This window comes from Oryx dammah, unplaced genomic scaffold (assembly GCF_014754425.2).
Source record: "Oryx dammah isolate SB20612 unplaced genomic scaffold, SCBI_Odam_1.1 HiC_scaffold_8, whole genome shotgun sequence".
In the NCBI taxonomy this organism is placed as follows: domain Eukaryota; kingdom Metazoa; phylum Chordata; class Mammalia; order Artiodactyla; family Bovidae; genus Oryx; species Oryx dammah.
The window spans coordinates 34,147,308-34,167,193 of NW_024070192.1; the positions used below are offsets into that span (position 1 = coordinate 34,147,308).

Below are 19,886 nucleotides of genomic sequence, written 5' to 3' on the forward strand. Positions count from 1 at the left end.
AACTGGAAAAAGTTCAGTATAAAGGAGGAAATAGGAGAACACCCATGATCTAGTGGTATTCTCCGCTATAAGTCAGACATGCAGCAAATGAGAGAAGTCCAACATTGATCTTTACTGTTTCCTGACGCCATCCCGTGTAGCTGTTAGCGGAAGAGAAGAACATCTCTGCCCGCTACGCAGAAGAGCGCGACCGGGCGGAGGCAGAGGCCCGAGAAAAGGAGACCAAAGCCCTGTCCCTGGCCCGCGCCCTGGAGGAGGCCCTGGAGGCCAGGGAGGAGGCTGAGCGACAGAACAAGCAGCTGCGGGCAGACATGGAGGACCTCATGAGCTCCAAGGACGACGTGGGCAAGAACGTGAGTGCCAGGGCCCAGGCTGTTGCGGGGGCAGCAGCTTGGGAAGGGCCAGCCCAGAGTGACGTGGACGAGGTGGTCTCAGCCCATCAGGTCAGGGTCTCCTGGGATGAGATGTCAGGTTTTCTCCTGTCTGTTCCCGGTTACCTGCACCAAAGCCAGGCAGGGCATTCGCGTGGTTTTCATGGACCCTCCCCACCGTAACCTGCATTCTCACGGGGACCTTGTGAATGGAGAGTTTCATGGGTGGTTATCAAACCCAAGTATCAGAAGTTGCCTCAGATTGAGGGCAGTGGGGTCTGTCTCCCTCACAGAGTGGGGAACCTGGAGAGGAGCCAGAGGGACCCCTTACCCGCCAGCTGCACACACCTTCCCTGATGTCGCCATGATGTTCGTTCACCCTGTATCCCTCCCTTAGTGTCGGAGGTTTGAGGAGAGCGATGGGGACCCAGGGCTGGAGGTCAGAACAGGTTCAGGGTTTGACTCTCCCCCAGCTCCATTCAGCCTCTCCACATTTCCTCTTGTGTCCATTGGACATGATACTTAGCTATTTCATGAAGCTGCTACAGATGTGCTCTGAAAAACACAAATTCCTCTCTAAAAATAAAATCTCATTTTCCTGGGACACAGGCCATCTGGCCATATAATGAGGGTGTGGGACTGCCCTTCCTGCTGAATCTTCTACAGCCCAGTGGACAAGAGCCCCCTAGCATAGAAATGGCCAGGATTACATAGTAAAGTGCAAAGAGAAAATTCCAGCACTGAGTCCGTCTTCTTGTTCCTTATTGGTTTTCTCTAGAATAAACGATAGTCACACATTCTTTCCAAAAACATTTCCTCTGTGCCTGTGAAGTGCCAAGTAGCAAGAGACACAGGCCTCCTCATGTCTTAAGGCATATTCTGTCCTCAGGAGAACCGACATGGCCATAAACTCCAAAGGGACACATAATAATAATGCCTGCACGTGCCTGCCTGAGTGTTGTCCCTGAGATCAAAGGGAACATGACGGGGAGCACCCAGCACAGTGCTGGGCACAGAGAACTTAGTAAATGTGTGCATGGTCGGGATCTCTGTCAAAGGTCAGACCTCTTTCTCGCTGTACCCTGCTTCCTAGGACTCACACACCTTCATATTTAAAAATCTGCACACGTGCATTTTCAAAACAAATGATCTTCACCACAGCAAGAGGGAGGTGCTGTGAGACTGCAGGCCAGTGGCCAATCAACAGGCCATTGCCCTGACACCATGCTCTTTGACTGATCATCAGCTTTTAGAGATCTCTTGGCTGCATGATCTGTGGTAGAGCACACGTGCATGTCAGGCCTGTCATTCAGATGGTGCACTCTGAGATGACTGATGCAGCGGCTGGGTCAGGGTGGGGAGATTCCTTGGGCGGGGGTTGGCTATATAATAGGAACTACTGTCCATGCATGTCCCTCCAAGGGTCATAACCTGTGCTTCTTCCTGTGGTCTAGGTTCATGAACTTGAGAAATCCAAACGGGCCCTAGAGCAGCAGGTGGAGGAAATGAGGACCCAACTGGAGGAGCTGGAAGATGAGCTCCAGGCTACAGAAGATGCCAAGCTTCGCCTGGAGGTCAACATGCAAGCCATGAAGGCCCAGTTTGAGAGAGACTTGCAGACCAGGGATGAGCAGAACGAGGAAAAGAAGCGGCTGCTCATTAAACAGGTAGATCTTAGAGGTGTGGCCCCCAGAACGGGCCCTTGTTTGTGCTCAAAGACCAGTTTTTGGCCAGTGATATTTGCGTTGGAACATAGTAGCTGGATGAAATTTATTGGGTCATATAACTTTATCTTTAAAATATAATGTAATTGGTTTTGATTTCCTGTTTCTCAGATTATCATTACTACTTAAAACCCAATGAGCTGTCCAGGGACATGTAGTCAGGTTCAAGTTCTGGGAGTCTTACAAGTGTCAGTAAAGGGAAGAATCAGTACATACCTGACAAGGTGATTCAGAATATTCTGAAGGTCAGATTGCATGTCCTCTTTAAACCAAAGGGAAAACTCTAGGTATCTACATTTTTGTTATTTGAAAACATTGCTTGGGCACTTAACAATTTATATACTTTTCTGAGTGCATTTAAACTTCTAATTTAAAATTTTAAAGTGAAACATTCCCAAGGGCTTTCCTGATAGCTCAGCTGGTAAACAATCCACCTGCAATGCAGAAGACCTGGGTTTGATCCCTGGGTTGGGAAGATCCCCTGGAGAAGGGAAAGGCTGCCCACTCCAGTATTCTGGCCTGGAGAATTCCATGGACTGTGTAGTCTGTGGGGTTGAAAAGTCTCAGACATGACTGAGCAACTTTCACTTTAACATTCCCTTGGAGTTCATGGTATCAAGTCTTGGATCTGGGACACTTCCTTATTTTTGGTCCACTAACATTTTATTACCCATTTATTGCTAGATAACAGATTAGCTCAAGCTTAGTGACTTAAAACAGCACACATTAAATGAGTTTCTGTGAGTTGGGAATTCTGAAGCAGCTTATTAGCAGGGAGCATCCATCATCTGAAGGGCTGACTAGGGCTGGAGGGAGTGCATCCAAGCTGTTTGCCCATGTGGTTGACACCCCTCTGCTGGGGCTGGGGTGTCCCCGTGCTGGGCAAGGGGGGAGCTTCCCTAGGAGCTTGTCTCTTGCCTTTCAGTCTCGTTGCATCACCTGGACTAGGAGCTTGAGATCAGGGGTTCTGCCTCCTTACACACTCTCGCCACAGTCAGTCAGTCAGTGGAAATGATTTGTACCAGGTGGAGATGTTTATTCAGCTGCTAATAATAATAATTGCTTGGAGGCAGAGAGCCCCGCTCCTGAGTAAGTTGAGCCCCCACGGGCCTGTTCTCTGTGTGCGGATACCGGGTCTCACGGGTGTATCCTGACACTGCCTGTCAGGTGCGGGAGCTTGAGGCAGAGCTGGAGGATGAGCGGAAACAGCGGGCCCTGGCTGTTGCCTCGAAGAAGAAAATGGAAATAGACCTGAAGGACCTGGAGGCTCAAATCGAGGCAGCTAACAAAGCAAGGGATGAAGTGATCAAGCAACTCCGCAAACTCCAGGTGAGTGCCACCAGCCATCAGGGTGTGATGGTGGGGTCATCAGGCTCTGCTGAGACCACCGAGCACGACATGGCCCGTGATGCTGGAGAGAAGGCTCTGGGCAGCATCCAGCCACCATCATGCTGGCGGGCTCAGTGTTGCCACGTCACTGCTGCAGGGCACAGGGCCGCTGTCATCCTCAGCTGTAGGCTGGGGCCACAGGCCATAAAGATGGTACGTGTATAGCTCCACTGTCTACCGGGTGGGCTTGGCCCCATTTGGATGGAGTGAGGTAGAGTTGCCCGGTGGGCACTCACTAAGGGACAAGCTCTTAGGGCTCTGAATAACATCTTGTGGTCAACTAAAGACACAGGCACCCACTGAGAGTAGGTGGTGTCGACTTTGCCGACCAGGGCCGCGAGCCGCTCCTGCGGTTAGGGGGAGGTGGCAGGCCCACCTGCAGTGTGGTCTGCAGGAGCAGTCGCTGAGCAGCTCCATGTTGCTCCTCCTCCAGTTGTGCCTTGCTGTCCAGTCAGCATCGCTTTAGCTACTCAGAGAGCATGCTGGTTTTCACTGTCACAGTGACAGAGTGATTTCTGTAGTGACTTGCTGTATTGGCAGGATATGATGGGCTGTCTCGTACAGGGACACACTTCTCTGGAGGGAAAGACAAAAGCTTTAGAAAACTTCCATTCCTTTGGCCTTTGTGATTCTGCATCTTCTTCCATTCTCCAGATTATCTATTCACTCCCTCAGTGGTACTGTTTTACAGTGCAAGTTTTGATGGAGTTCAGATTATTTTTTCTTTTGTTTCTTCTGTTTTTACTATTTATGAAGCCACTACCTAATCCAGGGTCCTGAAGATTTAGTCCTGTGTTTTCTCCTAAGAGTTTTATGCAGTCCATGTGGTCACAGAGTCACACATGACTGAAGAGTTTTATACTTCTGGCTCTTTCTAAATCCATTTCAATTTTTATTATGTAGTTTAATATATGAACCGAATTTCATTCTTTGGGATATGGATAGTCAATTGTCCCAGCACCATTTGTTAAAAAGATATTCCCCATTGAAATTATCTTGGCCCTCTTGTCAGAAATCAGCTGACCACAGACTTGTGTCTATTTCTGGACTCTTAGTTCTATTCCTTGATCTCTATGTCTGTCCTACCAGGACAACACAGTCTTGCTTACCGTGGCTTAAGGTTTTGCACTTGGGAAGTATGACTTCTCCAAGTTTCTTTTTCATGACTGCTGTTCTGGGCTCCTTGCAATTCCATTTAGGATCAGCTTGTCAGTTTCTGCCCCCGCCTCCCCTAAGCCAGCTTGGATTCTTATTTTACATTGACTCGGTAGATCAATTTGGAGAGTATTACCATCCTCACAAAGGTATTGAGTTTTCCACGAACATGGTCCATGAACATGGCTGTCAGCCCATTTAGCTATTTCATTTTTTTCTATGATGCTTTATTTTAGTTTCTGGCATACAAGTCTTATACGTTAGCTAAATTTTACCCTTTTGATGCTAAGTGTAGCTGCTCTGTTACTATTTACAGTGTTTATAGTTAGTGTATTGAATTTCAATTATTTTTGTACAGTTGTCCCTCAGTGTCTGAGAGGGATTGGTTCTAGGACCAACCCCTCCACCCCCGTGGATACCAAAATCCGCCGATGCTTAAGTCCCTGATATAAAATGGTGTATTACTTGCATAAAACCTGTGAATATCTTCTCATATACTTTAAATCATCTCTAGTTTACTCATTACAACCTGATACAAGGTAATGGTTGCCCACGTGGCAAATTCAAGTTTTGCTTTTTGAAATTTTCTGAGAATGTTTTTCCCCTGAATATTTTTGATCCACTGTTGGTTGAATCCATGGGTGTGGAGCTCAGGTATGGAGAACTAACTGTATTGATTGATCCTGTATGCTGCAGCCTCACTGAACTTGTTTATTAGTTGTAACATTTTTTTAATGGACTCCTTAAGATTTTCTATACTTTTTCATTAGCACATTGAGCTAAGTTTTATTTCTTCTTTTTCAATCTGGGTATCTTTTATTTCCCTGTCTTGGCCTAAATGCTTTGACTAGCATTACACTGTTATACATTACAAGGTATAATGTTATCCATTACACTGTTATACAGAAATAGCAAGGGCAAAAACATCCCTGTCTCATTGCTTATTGTAGGGAAAAGCATTCAGTCTTTGACCATTAAGTATGACGCTAGTTTTTCATTTCATTGATTCCCTTTATCAGGGTTGGGGAAGTTGCCTTCAGTTCATTGAGTGTTTTTATTTTATTGTTTTTATTTACTCTTTTTTTTTAATTTTTTGAAATTTAACTGGAGGCTAATTACTTTACAATATTGTGGTGGTTTTTTGCCATATATTCACATGAATCAGCCATGGGTGTACATGTGTTCCCCATCCTGAGACCCTCCCTCCCCATCCCATCCCTCAGGGTCATCCTAGTGCACCAGCCCTGAGCACCCTGTTTCATGCATCAAACTTGGACTGGAGATCTATCTCACATATGATAATATACATGTTTCAATGCTATTCTCTCAAATAACCCAACCCTCGCCTTCTCCCACAGAGTCCAAAAGTCTGTTCTTTACATCTGTGTCTCTTTTGCTGTCTCACATATAGGGTCATCATTACTATCTTTCTAAATTCCATATATATGCATTAATATATTGGTGTTTTTCTTTCTGACTTACATCGCTTTGTAGGCTCCAGTTTCATCCACCTCATTAGAACTGATTCAAATGCATTCTTTTTAACAGCTAAGTAATAATATTCCATTGTGTATATGTACCATACCTTTCTTATCCATTCGTCTGCTGATGGACATCAAGGTTGCTTCCATGTCCTGGCTATTGTAAACAGTGCTGCAATGGACATTGGGGTACACATGTCTCTTTCAATTCTGGTTTCCTCGGTTTGTATGCCCAGTAGTGGGATTGCTGGGTCGTATGGCAGTTATATTTCCAGTGTTTTAAGGAATCTCCACACTGTTCTCCATAGTGACTGTACTAGTTTGCATTCCCACACCCTCTCCAGCATTTATTGTTTGTAGACTTTTTGATAGCAGCCATTCTGACTCGTGTGAGATGGTACCTCATTGTGGTTTTGATTTGCATTTCTCTGATAATGAGTGATGTTGAGCATCTTTTCATGTGTTTGTTAGCCATCTGTATGTCTTCTTTGGAGAAATGTCTGTTTAGTTCTTCAGCCCATTTTTTGATTGGGTCATTTATTTTTCTGGAATTGAGCTGCAGGAGTTACTTGTATGTTTTTGAGGTTGTCAGTTGCTTCATTTGCTATTATTTTCCCCTGTTCTGAAGGCTGTCTTTTCACCTTACTTATAGTTTCCTTCGTTGTGCAAAAGCTTTTAATTAGGTCCCATTTGTTTATTTGTATTTATTTCCATTACTCTGGGAGGTGGGTCATAGAGGATCCTGCTATGATTTACATCAGAGTGGTTTGCCAATGTTTTCCTCTAGGAGTTTTATAGTTTCTAGTCTTACATTTAGATCTTTAATCCATTTTATTTTTGTGTATGGTATTAGAAAGTGTTCTAGTTTCATTCTTTTAAAAGTGGTTGACCAGTTTTCTCAGCACCACTTGTTAAAGAGATTGTCTTTTCTCCATTGTATATTCTTGCCTCCTTTGTCAAAAATACGGTGTCCATAGGTATGTGGATTTATCTCTGGGCTTTCTATTTTGTTCCATTGATCTATGTTTCTGTCTTTGTGCCAGTACCATACTGTCTTGATGACTGTTGCTTTGTAGTATAGCCTGAAGTCAGACAGGTTGATTCTTCCAGTTCCATTTTTCTTTCTCAAGATTGCTTTGGGTATTTGAGGGTTTTTTGTATTTCCATACAAATTGTGAAATTATTTGTTCTAGTTCTCTGAAAAATACCATTGGTAGCTTGATAGGGATTGCATTGAATCTATAGATTGCTTTGGGTAGTATACTCATTTACACTATATTGATTCTTCTGATCAATGAACATGGTATATTTCTTCATCTATGTGTCATCTTTGATTTCTTTCACCAGTGTTTTATTATAGTTTATATATAGGTCTTTTGTTTCTTTAGGTAGATTTATTCCTAAGTATTTTATTCTTTTCATTGCAATGGTGAATGGAATTGTTTCCTTAATTTCTCTGTTTTCTCATTGTTAGTGTATAGGAATGTAGGGATTTCTGTGTATTAATATCCTGCTGCCATAGTTATTTTCTGGTGGAGTCTTTAGGGTTTTCTATGTAGAGGAGCATGTCATCTGCAAACAGTGGGTTTTACTTCTTTTCCAATCTGGATTCCTTTTATTTCTTTTTCTTCTCTTGTTGCTCTGGCTAAAACTTCCAAAACTGTGTTGAATAGTAGTGGTGAGAGTGGGCATCCTTGTCTTGTTCTCCTGACTTTAGGGGAAATGCTTTCAATTTTTCACCATTGAGGTTAATGTTTGCTGTGGGTTTATTATATATGGCTTTTATTATGTTGAGGTATGTTCCTTCTATGCCTGCTTTCTGGATGGTTTTTATCATAAATGGATGTTGAATTTTGTCAAAGATTTATTGAGTGTTTTTATATTGAAAGGTATTAGATTGTTTCTGTGTCAATTGAAGTGATCACATAGTTGTGTTGGATGTCAAATCAACCTTGAATTCCTCAGATAAATCCCACTTGGATGTGTTGATGGATCTTACTGGTTTCTATTTAGTTGAGCATTTTTGCATCTATATTCATAAAGGATATTGACTTGAATGTTTTCTTTTTCATCACTTCTACATACTTTTATAATTCATATTTTATAATCTGGGGGGAAATGTATGTTTAAATAAGAATAAACACTACCCCAAAACTTGCCTCCTTCTTATGCTTAGGCTCAGATGAAGGACTACCAGCGTGAGTTAGAAGAAGCTCGTGCATCCCGGGATGAGATTTTTGCTCAATCCAAAGAGAGTGAGAAGAAACTGAAAAGCCTGGAAGCAGAAATCCTTCAGTTGCAGGAGGTTTGTGTTTGTTTATTCATCTATTTGCTTAACAGATATTTGCCCTTGGAATTTCTCTAAGACCAGATAAATACATTTCAGTGTTTCTGTAGCCAGTGTAATCTCACTGACCATTTTTAATATGGTGCTGGACCATCTTACTGCTTCACTTGAGCAAAGTGGTCCCATTTGATATTGTTCTACCCGACTAAAGACAGGTTGAATAGTATATTTCTCAAATCTGTTTATAATTTGAGGCGCACTTGGTGCCTCAAGCAAGGTGGCAGCAGCCAGAGGCACTGTCAGACCTCACATTTAAGGAAGCTTAGCAGCCAGAGCTTACATGACAATCTGAACTCACTCAGGAACTTGCCTCATCCGAGCGAGCCCGCCGACATGCTGAGCAGGAGAGAGACGAGCTGGCGGACGAGATCGCCAACAGTGCCTCCGGCAAGTGAGTCTCCTGAGCATGTGGGAAGGGGCGGGTGTCTCACTGGTCCTCACAGGCACTAAGTCAGCTACAGGGGTCATCTGGCACTGGGGAGTCAGTGGTTGGTTTGCTCATCTGTTCAAAGTCTGGAGAGATGAGCATGAGATTCTGGGCCTCAGCCAACTGGCTGAAGCCCTGCCAGGTCACACCTTCCTGTACCAGTCACGTCCACACAGGTGTGCAGGAAAGGCCTTCAGAACCTATCTGGCCTCCACAGGACTGCACAGCCTTGCACTGTAGGGCCTCGCTTTCACATTTGTTAGGTCTCTTTCCCTCGACATATGTTTGATTGAAAGTCATATTTTGGGAGTTTTTTTTTACAATTAAGAGGTTGCTTTCTCCATTTAATGGCTGTCCTAAGGATCCATCGTGGTCATTTTCTAGTGTGCCATGGTGAGGAGCTGGCTTTGGATCTTGGTGCACTAGAGAAGCTAAGGAACATTAGAATCTTTTTGCACTTTTAAAGCTGACACTGGCTGTGGAGCAAAGCTGGAGGGCTACACAGCGATCCAGGTGCAAGATAGCAGGGCCTGGCCAGGTGGCAGGCCTGGGGATGGAGCGAAGTGGGCAGCGTGTTTGGAAGCAAAACCAACAGGACCGGGCAGATTGGGGTGGGAGGAGGAGAAAGAGAAAAATTAAGAATGCTTATGGCAGCACAGTGGGTGGAGGAGCCCTAGAGAGTTCCCTGTGCTGAGTGTCGCCGCCTTGGCCGCAGGTCTGCACTGCTGGATGAGAAGCGGCGTCTGGAGGCTCGGATCGCACAGCTAGAGGAGGAGCTGGAGGAGGAGCAGAGCAACATGGAGCTGCTCAACGACCGCTTCCGCAAGACCACACTGCAGGTGGGCCTGCCATGTCCCCTCACCCCGGGAGGGACTGTGCCATCCCCTGCACAACTGACCCATCTCCCCTTCAGGTGGACACGCTGAACACTGAGCTGGCGGCCGAGCGCAGCGCTGCCCAGAAGAGCGACAATGCGCGCCAGCAGCTGGAGCGGCAGAACAAGGAGTTGAAGGCCAAGCTCCAGGAGCTGGAGGGCGCTGTCAAGTCCAAGTTCAAGGCCACCATCTCTGCCCTAGAAGCCAAGATTGGGCAACTGGAGGAGCAGCTTGAGCAGGAAGCCAAGTAAGAGGTTTACAGTGCTATAAGCCAAAAAAAGGTTTTTACAGTATCTCTGCTACAGACCAGGTCCAGGTTTATAGAAATGACACCAATGCCCCTTGTCCTAGGGGAGCTTCGTTGTACAAAGGCACATATAACTGGAGAAGCTGGTGTGAGCCCTCAGGGAACAATGGGCTCACCTGTCAGCTCTTCCCAGGCTTAGCTGAGGGCTAATCATGCTGTGTGTGCCCCATGATTTGCTGGTGCCATAGTTTACATCTCTGCCCAAGGCTGAGCCCAAGTTCACAGCATCACATGAAATGCTACAGTGTGTTGGCAGAGAAGAAATACAATGTAACAAAAAAGAAGTTTTTTCTCCTTTAGGAAGGGATGGCTCAACAGTTTCCATTCTGGTGTCATAAACCATTCTGAAATTTATGAGGAATTGCACAAAGCAGCTTTTGGGCAGGCATTTACATATATATTAGAATAGAATCTCAGATGGCCAGAGCTAGAGCAGACTTTCAACTTCACCCTCTTTGAGGAGGTGGGGGGCCCAGAAACACAGGGTCTATGCCCAGAGTCCTCCCCGGCCTAGCATCCGAAACTTTGTCCCCCTGCTCTCAAACGTAACAGCTAAGGGTTTGTTTGTTGTTAGTTGTAATTGACATGACTTGGCCTTTTCAGCTGACTCCATCCTATCCATTTTTGCATAACATTTGTGAAGGAACAAAAGACCCTTTTGTGTTTTCAGTGGAGTTCTCCAAGTAAGTTAACTTTCCTTCCTTCACGTGGGACAGTGGAGGCCTGTCTAGAACATGGTGCCTTGACTCCTAACTGAAGTTGGGGGGAGTTGTTTCAGTGTTCAGCTGCTCTAGCAGCTTAGTAAGTACGTGCTAAGTCGCTTCAGTCATATCCGACTCTTGGTAACCCTATGGACTAGCCTGCTAGGCTCCTGTGTCCGTGGGATTCTCCAGGTAAGAATACTGGAGTGGGTTGCCTTGCCCTCCTCTGGGGAATCTTAGTCTGTAGGAGTGAGTGAGTAAGTGAGGTTGCTCAGTTGTGTCTGACTCTTTGCGACCCCGTGGACTACAGCCCATCAGGCTCCTCTGTCCAGGGGATTCTCCAGGCAAGAATACTGGAGTGGGTTGCCATTTCCTTCTCCAAGTCAGTGGGAAGTAATTTTAAATTGAAATAATAATTAAATTGAGTGTTTTGTTTTCCAGGCTAAAATGTTAGGTGATGAGAGTAACCAACTAAGGTTTTTATTTCCAAAAACTCTACGTTCAATTTAAGTGACCTTTGATCTTCACAAGGTCACTAAGGTGATAAATACCCACGCATGAGGGAATAATTCAGGTGTCCTGCCTATCAGCATTAGACGTTAAAGGCAATCCACAGTTCGACCAGAAGGGAGAAGTTTCTGATGATACAGGTCCTGGAAAGCACTCCAACGTGTGTCATCTTATAGAAAAAAGGATTTAAAATATTTTCATTGCAAGAACTGTGAAAATGAACATGTTGATCATTTTCACAGGGAAAGAGCCGCCGCCAATAAACTAGTTCGTCGTACCGAGAAGAAGCTGAAAGAAATCTTCATGCAGGTTGAAGATGAACGCCGCCATGCTGACCAGTATAAAGAACAGGTAAGGAGAGAAGGCATGTAAAGGGAACATGTCTTCCACCCTGAATGCTGTACAGGAACACAGGTACAAGACCAGCCATGTTACTAAGTGACTCACTGACTTAGGAAGAGCTGTTTGAAACTCTTACTTCTAGAGTTCCAGTACACATGCTGTTTTTTGTTCATGCTGGTCACTCCTGAGTGCTGGGGATACAGAAGTGATTAGGACGTAGCCCTGCCCCACAATACATGTTGAGAAGGGGTGGGCAAGAGCCTTGGGAAAGCTTGAAGTGGGGAGCCCTGAAGTGATCTTAATTACCATGTTTCCTTCACTAGAGTAGACACTGCATGAGTGCAGAGATTTCTGCCTGTTTTACCCACCATCTTCTAAATGCCTAGAAAAGTTGTAGTTGGCTCATACGTAAAGACTCTGATGCTGGGAGGGATTGGGGGCAGGAAGAGAAGGGGACAACAGAGGATGAGATGGCTGGATGGCATCACCGACTTCAGTGAACTCCGGGAGTTGGTGATGGACAGGGAGGCCTGGCCTGCTGCAGTTCATGGGGTCGCAAAGAGTCAGACACAACTGAACTGAACTGAATGTTGGCTGGGTGGAGGGGCAGATGCAGGAGGTAGTGCGAAGGGAAGAAAAAGCGAGTGCACTGCACGTGGGACCCAAGTGGTCGTCCTCGTCTGTGTCCAGGCATCTGTTTCCTAAGTGTCAGGGCGTGTCAGCTCTGTATTGGCTGCAGCCTGGGGGGCTGTGCTCTTGCTCATCTGGGAGACCCGAGGATCCACTGCCTCTAGCCCAGACCCTCCCCTCCCCATCCCAGGACCTAGCAACTCGGAGAGCAGTTCTGGCTGGGTGTGAACTGGACCGGCAGTGTTGGCCAGTTTCTGTGGCTCAGGAGTGGGCGGGCTAGTGGCAGGCCAAGTTCTCACTTGGTTTTCTAGAGTGGCTTGGTACTTACCGTGTTGAAAGGAGGTGTAAAATGAGCAAACCATCTCCTGGGGGTGGAGATTATCTGTGTTGCTGGCTCTTCTGTGTTTTGCAGCAATAGCAGTTTCCTTTCATAATTCCGTAGATCACTCATGCGAAGATGTCATTTTTCTGTAGAAAACTCAGGGATGAAAATTGGTTTTCAATTGTTTATAAGTTTCCTTTAGCCTAATATGCTGTGTAGACATGGTTGTGCAGAGAATGGTAGGCTCTTCAAAAGGCCTCAGGCCGGGGTGTGCACACACGTGTGGCCAGTGGGGCAGAGGCCTGTGCTGAAACATTCAGGACACAGCGATGTGAATTTGGATTCAACGGTTTGGTTTGACTTGGTTCCTATAACTTCCTCGAGATGGAGAAGGCCAACGCCAGGATGAAGCAGCTCAAACGGCAGCTGGAGGAAGCAGAGGAAGAAGCCACACGTGCCAATGCATCTCGGCGCAAACTCCAGCGGGAACTGGACGATGCCACTGAGGCCAACGAGGGCCTGAGCCGCGAGGTCAGCACCCTGAAGAACCGGCTGAGGTGAGTGGCTCCAGACACTGGTTTTCTTCATGTGTGAGGTCCTCCTTAGCATGTACCCGTTCAGGACCCCTGACCATTGGTGGTCTGGAGAGCGGGGAAACAACAGGCCACTCGGTCACTGGCTCTGTGTTTACTCACGGCTTGTGTGCCAGCCCAGGAGTCTGTCCATGTCCCTCATGGGCAGGGGCAGCCTCTCCACGGCAGACTTGATGCACCCCAGGACACAGGGAGCCAAGGCTTCTCCCCAGAAGGACAGCTTAGCACAGGTGTGGCCTGTGGGCTGGAGCCTGTCTGCCCTGCTGTCGTACGCTAAGAGTGGTGTTGACATTGATAAAGGTTGCAAAAAGACCAGCAGAGACCTTAGGAGGCCCGCAAAGCCTGCACAGAGCATTTCCTCTCCATCTGCCCTTTGGGAGCACCTGGCCGGGGATGAGCTGGTGGTGCTGTCCTCTCTGTGTCTGGGAGGGGCAGCAGGGGCCAGCCACCACGGCCCCCAGAACGATGCTCAGCAGGTGGCAGTGGTGGCCAAGCACAGAGCCCTCTGATCTCCCCCCAACCCCAGGGGCTGCGTCCTGGGCAGGGAGGTTCGAGTCCTCAGGTGGGTGGATGACTTGGCAGCCACGTGCACCTGCTTTCTGTTCCCTCCAGGCGAGGCGGCCCGATCAGCTTCTCCTCCAGCCGATCAGGCCGGCGCCAGCTGCACATTGAGGGCACATCCCTGGAGCTGTCGGACGACGACACAGAAAGTAAGACCAGTGACATCAACGAGACGCAGCCACCGCAGTCCGAGTAAGTCCAAGGAAGCTAGAGGAGGCAGTATCGCGGGACATGCAGGAAGTCACCGGTGCCCCCACCTCGGGGCCTCCTGCAGATCTGGGGAACCGGCGAGCTGCGAGACTCCTTCCTGAGAGATCAACTGTGTCTTAAGGCCTCATGGCCTACACACACGTCTCCTGCTTCAGATTTAGGTACAATTGCTCCCCTTTTTTATATATATATATACACAAAACCTACACATATTAAACAGATCGCCTCATCATTGCATCTATTTTCCATATATCCACCAAGAGACCATTTTATAATACATGTTAAGAGAACCCTTTTTCAAACTAACTCCAGACCCGCTGCCAGTCGCTGGGTCATGGGGCCGCCTAGCGGTTGCCACCCCGTCGCTCTGCATGCTCTGTCGTACAGACAGCTACCTTAGTTCTGTGTTCACGTGGCCCCTGCCTCCGCAGCCACATCAAGTCCCTTAGAATGTTGTGGAACCTAAACTGCACCTGTAGCTCTCATTTCCTTCAGATGAGGATTGACACTATTTCAGTGCGCAAACTGTGAAAGGGGCTTCAGTGAGATGGGGGGGTGGGTTGGGGGAAGCAGCATCCATGGGGGTTGCAGTGCCCCTCTCCCTCAAGTCGTGGGGTCCCTGCATCTCTTCACGTGAACTGTCTTCAGCTGGAGCTGCTCTGTGCCAGCAGGACATTGGCCACGACGCAGCTGAGGCCCAGGCGCAGCCATCACAGTGACTTCTAGATGGTCTGCTCCTCGCAGCCACAGGCCCCCCAGAGCAGAAGCTAGGGGGACACCCTTCCTCGCCAGCCAGGCTCTCACGCTGACCTTGCAAATTCAGCCGCTGCTTTGAGCCCAAAATGGGAAGATTGGTTTTGTGTCCGAGACTTGTTCAAGTCTGTCAGTGAGGGGGACAGCACCTCGGGAACAGAGGCCACCCGCCTGAATGTTGACATGCCAGTGGATGACTCCTTTTTCATTTCTCCCTCCCCACCCCCTCGGGACAGTGTTACAGTAAACATTAGCATTCTGTTTTGGGTTGATAGTTAATCAAACTGACATTACAGAAAGTGCCTTAGACACTACAGTACTAAGACAATGTTAAATATATTATTTGCCTCTGTAACAATTTAATGTATTAAGTTTTGACTGTGCTTCATATCATGTACCTCTCTAGTCAAAGTGGTATTATAAACATTCAGTGACAATGAATCAGTGTTAATTATAAATCTTTGATCCTCTGCAACGTGCTTGAAAACACAAACCTTTTGGGTTAAAAGCTTTAACATCTGTTGGGAAGAATTTGTCATGTGGGTTTGGAATCTTTGATTTTTCCCCCTTTATGAATTGTACTGGCTGTTGACCACCAGACACCTGACTGCAAATATCTTTTCTTGTATTCCCATATTTCTAGACAATGATTTTTGTAAGACAATAAATTTATTCATTATAGATATTTACGCCTGCTCTGTTTACTTGGAGGAAAAAGCACCCGTGGAGAATAAACAGACCTCAATAAACAAGAATAATCATGTGAATGTGCAATCTGTTTTCTCACCTTCTGTTCTGGTTGGACGCTACGTAGACTTACCGTGCTGATAGCCAGGCCGCTTGTTCTGAGGGCACCGCACACCCAGAAACTGTCAGGTGACAGGTGAGTTCTCTGGGCAGGCTGGCGGCTGTCCTGCTCTCCCGATGAGCAATCCAGGACTGTAGGATGAAGCCTCGAGGAGGCTTCCAATCAGTGAAGCCCATTACTGGATTAGAGTATTTCAAGAGGCCTGATAAGTTTCAGGCTATTTTCAGGCAGGATGCACGTTAAAAATGCTTTTGGGAGGATTCGGTGGTGAGATCCACAGGCAGCTGTGGGCCAGGTAGGATGGGCCGGAGAGAAATCTAGGGGAACACAGTCATGTAGCCATGCTGGGGTTTTTTAACATGCTCAAGTTAGGCTGGTTCCGGTGGTCTGAAGTACATACTGAAGCTGCTTGGCAGTTGTGAGGATGTGAAAAATGGGATAAAGTGTTACCTTTCTCAAAATTGTCACTACCACAGGAGAAAAGGTGAGTTGCACTTACCGTCTCTCATGTGTGTTCTCACCCTTGCTTTTGGTATCTCAGTCCAAGGGTTTGTGGAATTCAGAGGCTTTTCTGAAAAAGAATCCTTTCCTTGCTAGCTGGTTTGACAGGTGTTCACGTCATACTGTTTGCCAGCACAGGAGAAACACGACCTACATGAACAGATTCCAATTCCTGATTCCACAAAGATGCTATCTAGACAGGACCTTTCTTCACTAAGCAAACCACTGCTTCATAGTCTGAGGTTGTTCATGAAACGCAACTATAGCTGGGAGCTGGGTTCTGAGCATGTCAAAAGACAAAGCAGCTGGCCAGCGCCCAGCCACGGGCATATGGTCCGATGTGAGGAGGGGTTCCAGAATGTGTGGAGAAGCCTTAGCCTTTTGTGGAATGCAGTCTAGATGAGCTCTCTTAGAATGCAGACATTTAAAAAAAAAAAAAAAAAAGAATGCAGACATTTTAGAAGACTCTCTTTCTTTAGCAGAGATAACACACCTGTTCCCAGCCTGCCTATCCTAGGCATGCTGATTTTAGCAGAGATAACACACCTATTCCCAGCCTACCTATATCCTAGGCATGCTGACATCAGGAAGACAAGCACCCTTTCTGTCACCAACCTTCCCCCTCCCTGGAAACCTCAACTAAGATGAAATGAGGTGGAAACCAAATTCTTAACCAGCCTTCCCTATGGCTCTGGGTATCACTGACTCATGTCCCTTTCCTCCTGAAGCCAATGTTGCTATGACAACAGACATGTTTATCAAGACAGGAAGAGCCCACAGTTCAGACTCTAGGAACCACCACTTCCTTAAAAAAAATCACAACAGTCCATGGGTTAGAATCCAGAAAGTGGACACAATGGCTCCTCACCCCCTAGTTCAGGCAGGCAGGCCTGAGGGAAGCCCATGGCTGAAAGCTGAGGGGAGTCCCCATCCACAGAGGTTTCCCAGTCCTGGCCCCGAGAGCTTTCCCAAATTCTGCGCGTTTGCTGAAATGCTGCATCTATGCACCATCAGGACCAACCGGGCAGTCTACTTCCTTGTGTAGCCACCATCTTTTGGGAATCTAGCAAATCATGTGAAATGTCTCATACAATCCTTTTCAGAAATGTAATATAAAACTTATCAATAAGGATATATTGACATAATAATACACTTTCCCAAGAATGTAAACCCTAATTACAACACCATGTACTGCATGTAGAAAGTATGATTACTGTAATTACAGCATCCATGTACATGCACAAAGTATGATTACCGTAATTACAGCATCCATGTACCACACACATAAAGTATGATTACCATAATTACAGCGTCTGTGTACCACATGTACAAGTATGATCATGTCCCCAAGCCTTAAGCAAAGATTACAAACTCACGTTTGATGCATTACAGCAGTGAGGCCTGTTTATTTTTTCAAAGAAGCCCAGTAATAGATTCCATGCCCACTAACTGGATGTTGTGAAGCTTACTCAAGACGTAATGTGACATAATCGGACTGTTAAACACTGGATCTGACTGGGACATCTGAGCAGAGTGCTGCCTCCATCAAGGACCATACCATATGGAAGCTGAGATGCTCCTGTTCGCACGTGTCAACTCAGGCGCCCCGCAACCACCTTCAGGAGGTGGCAGCTGCCATGTGGTGGTCACTGCCTGACTCCTGGTGAGGTCATTAAAGCCCAGCACCAGATCTTGTAGTGAGAGTATCAGCAGCTTAGAAGAAAGTTCTGGAGCCAGCAGCGGAGCAGAACTGCAGGGCCAGTGCTCACCTTGCCGCAGAGGATGACATTGCTCAGGAAAAACATGGACAAGGACCACTTGGGTCAAGACACAATTCAGAACATTGGAATTACAATGTGAAGTCTAGGAGTATGTCTCACATTTTCCTTTCTGTACATGAATTAAGTAAGTGTGATATGATGAAAATTTTCATAAAGTCTAGAAGGGCTCTTTAAATAAATACAAAGTCTTGGGGCTTTGCCAGCGGCTCAGTGGATAAGAATCCGCCTGCCAATGTAGGAGACAATGGGTTTGATCCCTGATCCAGGAAGATTCCAAATTCTGTGGAGCAGCAAAGCCCCTACTGAAACCTGAGCTCTAGAGCCCATGCTCTGCAACGAGAAGCCACCGCAATGAGAAGCCCACGCTCCACAACTGAAGAAAGCCCATGTAGCAACAAAGCACAGCCAAACATAAATTTAAATACAAAGTCTTAATAAGCATTTTCATAGTTACAATTGCACACTTTTCCTACTGCTTTACAAAATAAAGGTGTGTCTTACAATTGCTGGCACTAAAGCGTCTATGAAATACAGAACTCTCCTCACTAGGCAGTTCTGGGGTGGAACCTAAGGGCATCTGTGTGGTAAAATTTCCCCATGGAGGCCTCAGCCCAGTCACCTGGCAGGTCCAGGGAGCCCCTGCTTTGTGATACTCACTCAGATCTCACAACTCCTAGCACATGTCTTCAGTGAAAGAAAATCAGTCTCGTGACTTCAAAATTTGGGCCACTTTACAGGAAAATTTAGGATCCACAGAGTAAAACTAGTCCATCTTTTCACTTCTGTTTTAGAAAGCTGCAACTGCGTGTTCATCGATTTTGTGTCCTTTTCTTATGCATGGGTGCGCATGACTTACAGGTCAGTGGCTCCGTGGTCACTTGTCCAGCTGAGCGGTTATCCTAACCACAGCATTCCCCCACCAGCAGACGTTTGTATTAGTGCTACTGAGACTGACTTTGTCCTTACTACCACAGATGAGTAGCTACAGCTTATCACATTGTTAGATTGATTCAAAACTTACAGAGGGTAATTCAGGCTCTGAGCCTCACATGACATCACTGCTGATGCAGGCATGTGTCAGAAAACCCGCCCAGGCCTGCCAGCCCAGCACCCTTATCCCAGACCTCCGCCTGCAAACCATGATCCAGGCAGGATCTCCCCTATGTTAACAAGGGCAGCAAACTTGAAAACACCCCACAAGTGAACTGGTGAAACATCTGTTCAGCTTCCCTTGGTGAAGACTTCAGAGCTGACAGGAAACATTAACTCTTGTGGGTGCAGGCGGGCAGCAGAGTAAAGCATTACCCCACATGCAGAACACCAACATCATAAGCTTTATCCTGTTTTCAAATTGGCCTCCTCTTCATGTGGGCTATCTTACATAAGAAGCCTGTTACATTAGTATTACTAGAGACTTTTCCTCCTTAAAATTAAAAAAAAGGGCTTCCCTGGTAGCTCGGTGGTAAACACTCTGCCCGCCAGTGGAGGAGACACAAGTTCATTCTCTGATCTGGGAGGATCCCACATGCTGCAGAGCAACTAAGTCCATGTACCACAACTGAGCCTGTGCTCTAGAGTGTGGGAGCTGCAACTACTGAGCCATGTGCTGCAACTACTGAAGCCTGCACGCCTTAGAGCTCATGCACCGCAATAAAGAACAGCCCCGCTCACCAACTAGGGAAAAGTTCATGAGCAGCAACAAAGACCCAGCAAAGCCAAAAATAAATAAAATTATAAAAAAAATTTTTTTAAGGGCTACTGTATTTCTTGCCTAGAGAATTCCATGGACAGAGGAGCCTGGTGGGCTACAGTCCATGGGTCTCAAAAAGTAGGACACGACTGAGCGACTAACACACACACACATCCCCGTATATCATATTTTTAACAGCCACGGGACCAGTTTTCAGATAAGATGCTCCAAGTCACAGGAACATGATTGCAAAGATGCCACCTGCCTCCACTCTCATTTTTCTTAAAAAAATCAAGTAACACATTTATATTTTAAAGGCCAAGCTAGTGCCCTCAATGTGCTTCAAATTTTGAGGCAGATACAGAGAGAAAAACCACCCATGAAGTCAAAAAACACAGAAAAGACATC

General features: G+C 46.5%; 1 protein-coding gene across 6 annotated transcripts in view; it reads left to right on the forward strand.

Moving 5' to 3' along the window:
* Positions 1 to 15,461, forward strand: part of MYH10 (myosin heavy chain 10) — a 154,989-nt gene extending 139,528 nt beyond the window's left edge. For all 6 annotated transcript variants that reach the window (XM_040243384.1, XM_040243385.1, XM_040243383.1 and 3 more), the window contains 10 exons: positions 141 to 353; positions 1,826 to 2,038; positions 3,263 to 3,424; positions 8,297 to 8,425; positions 8,770 to 8,858; positions 9,610 to 9,733; positions 9,808 to 10,016; positions 11,530 to 11,638; positions 12,966 to 13,138; positions 13,787 to 15,461. In XM_040243384.1, coding sequence (XP_040099318.1) covers positions 141 to 353; positions 1,826 to 2,038; positions 3,263 to 3,424; positions 8,297 to 8,425; positions 8,770 to 8,858; positions 9,610 to 9,733; positions 9,808 to 10,016; positions 11,530 to 11,638; positions 12,966 to 13,138; positions 13,787 to 13,931 — 1,566 coding nt within the window. In that variant the 3' untranslated portion in view covers positions 13,932 to 15,461. The remainder of the gene's footprint in view (positions 1 to 140; positions 354 to 1,825; positions 2,039 to 3,262; positions 3,425 to 8,296; positions 8,426 to 8,769; positions 8,859 to 9,609; positions 9,734 to 9,807; positions 10,017 to 11,529; positions 11,639 to 12,965; positions 13,139 to 13,786) is intronic.
* Positions 15,462 to 19,886: the final 4,425 nt, after the last annotated feature.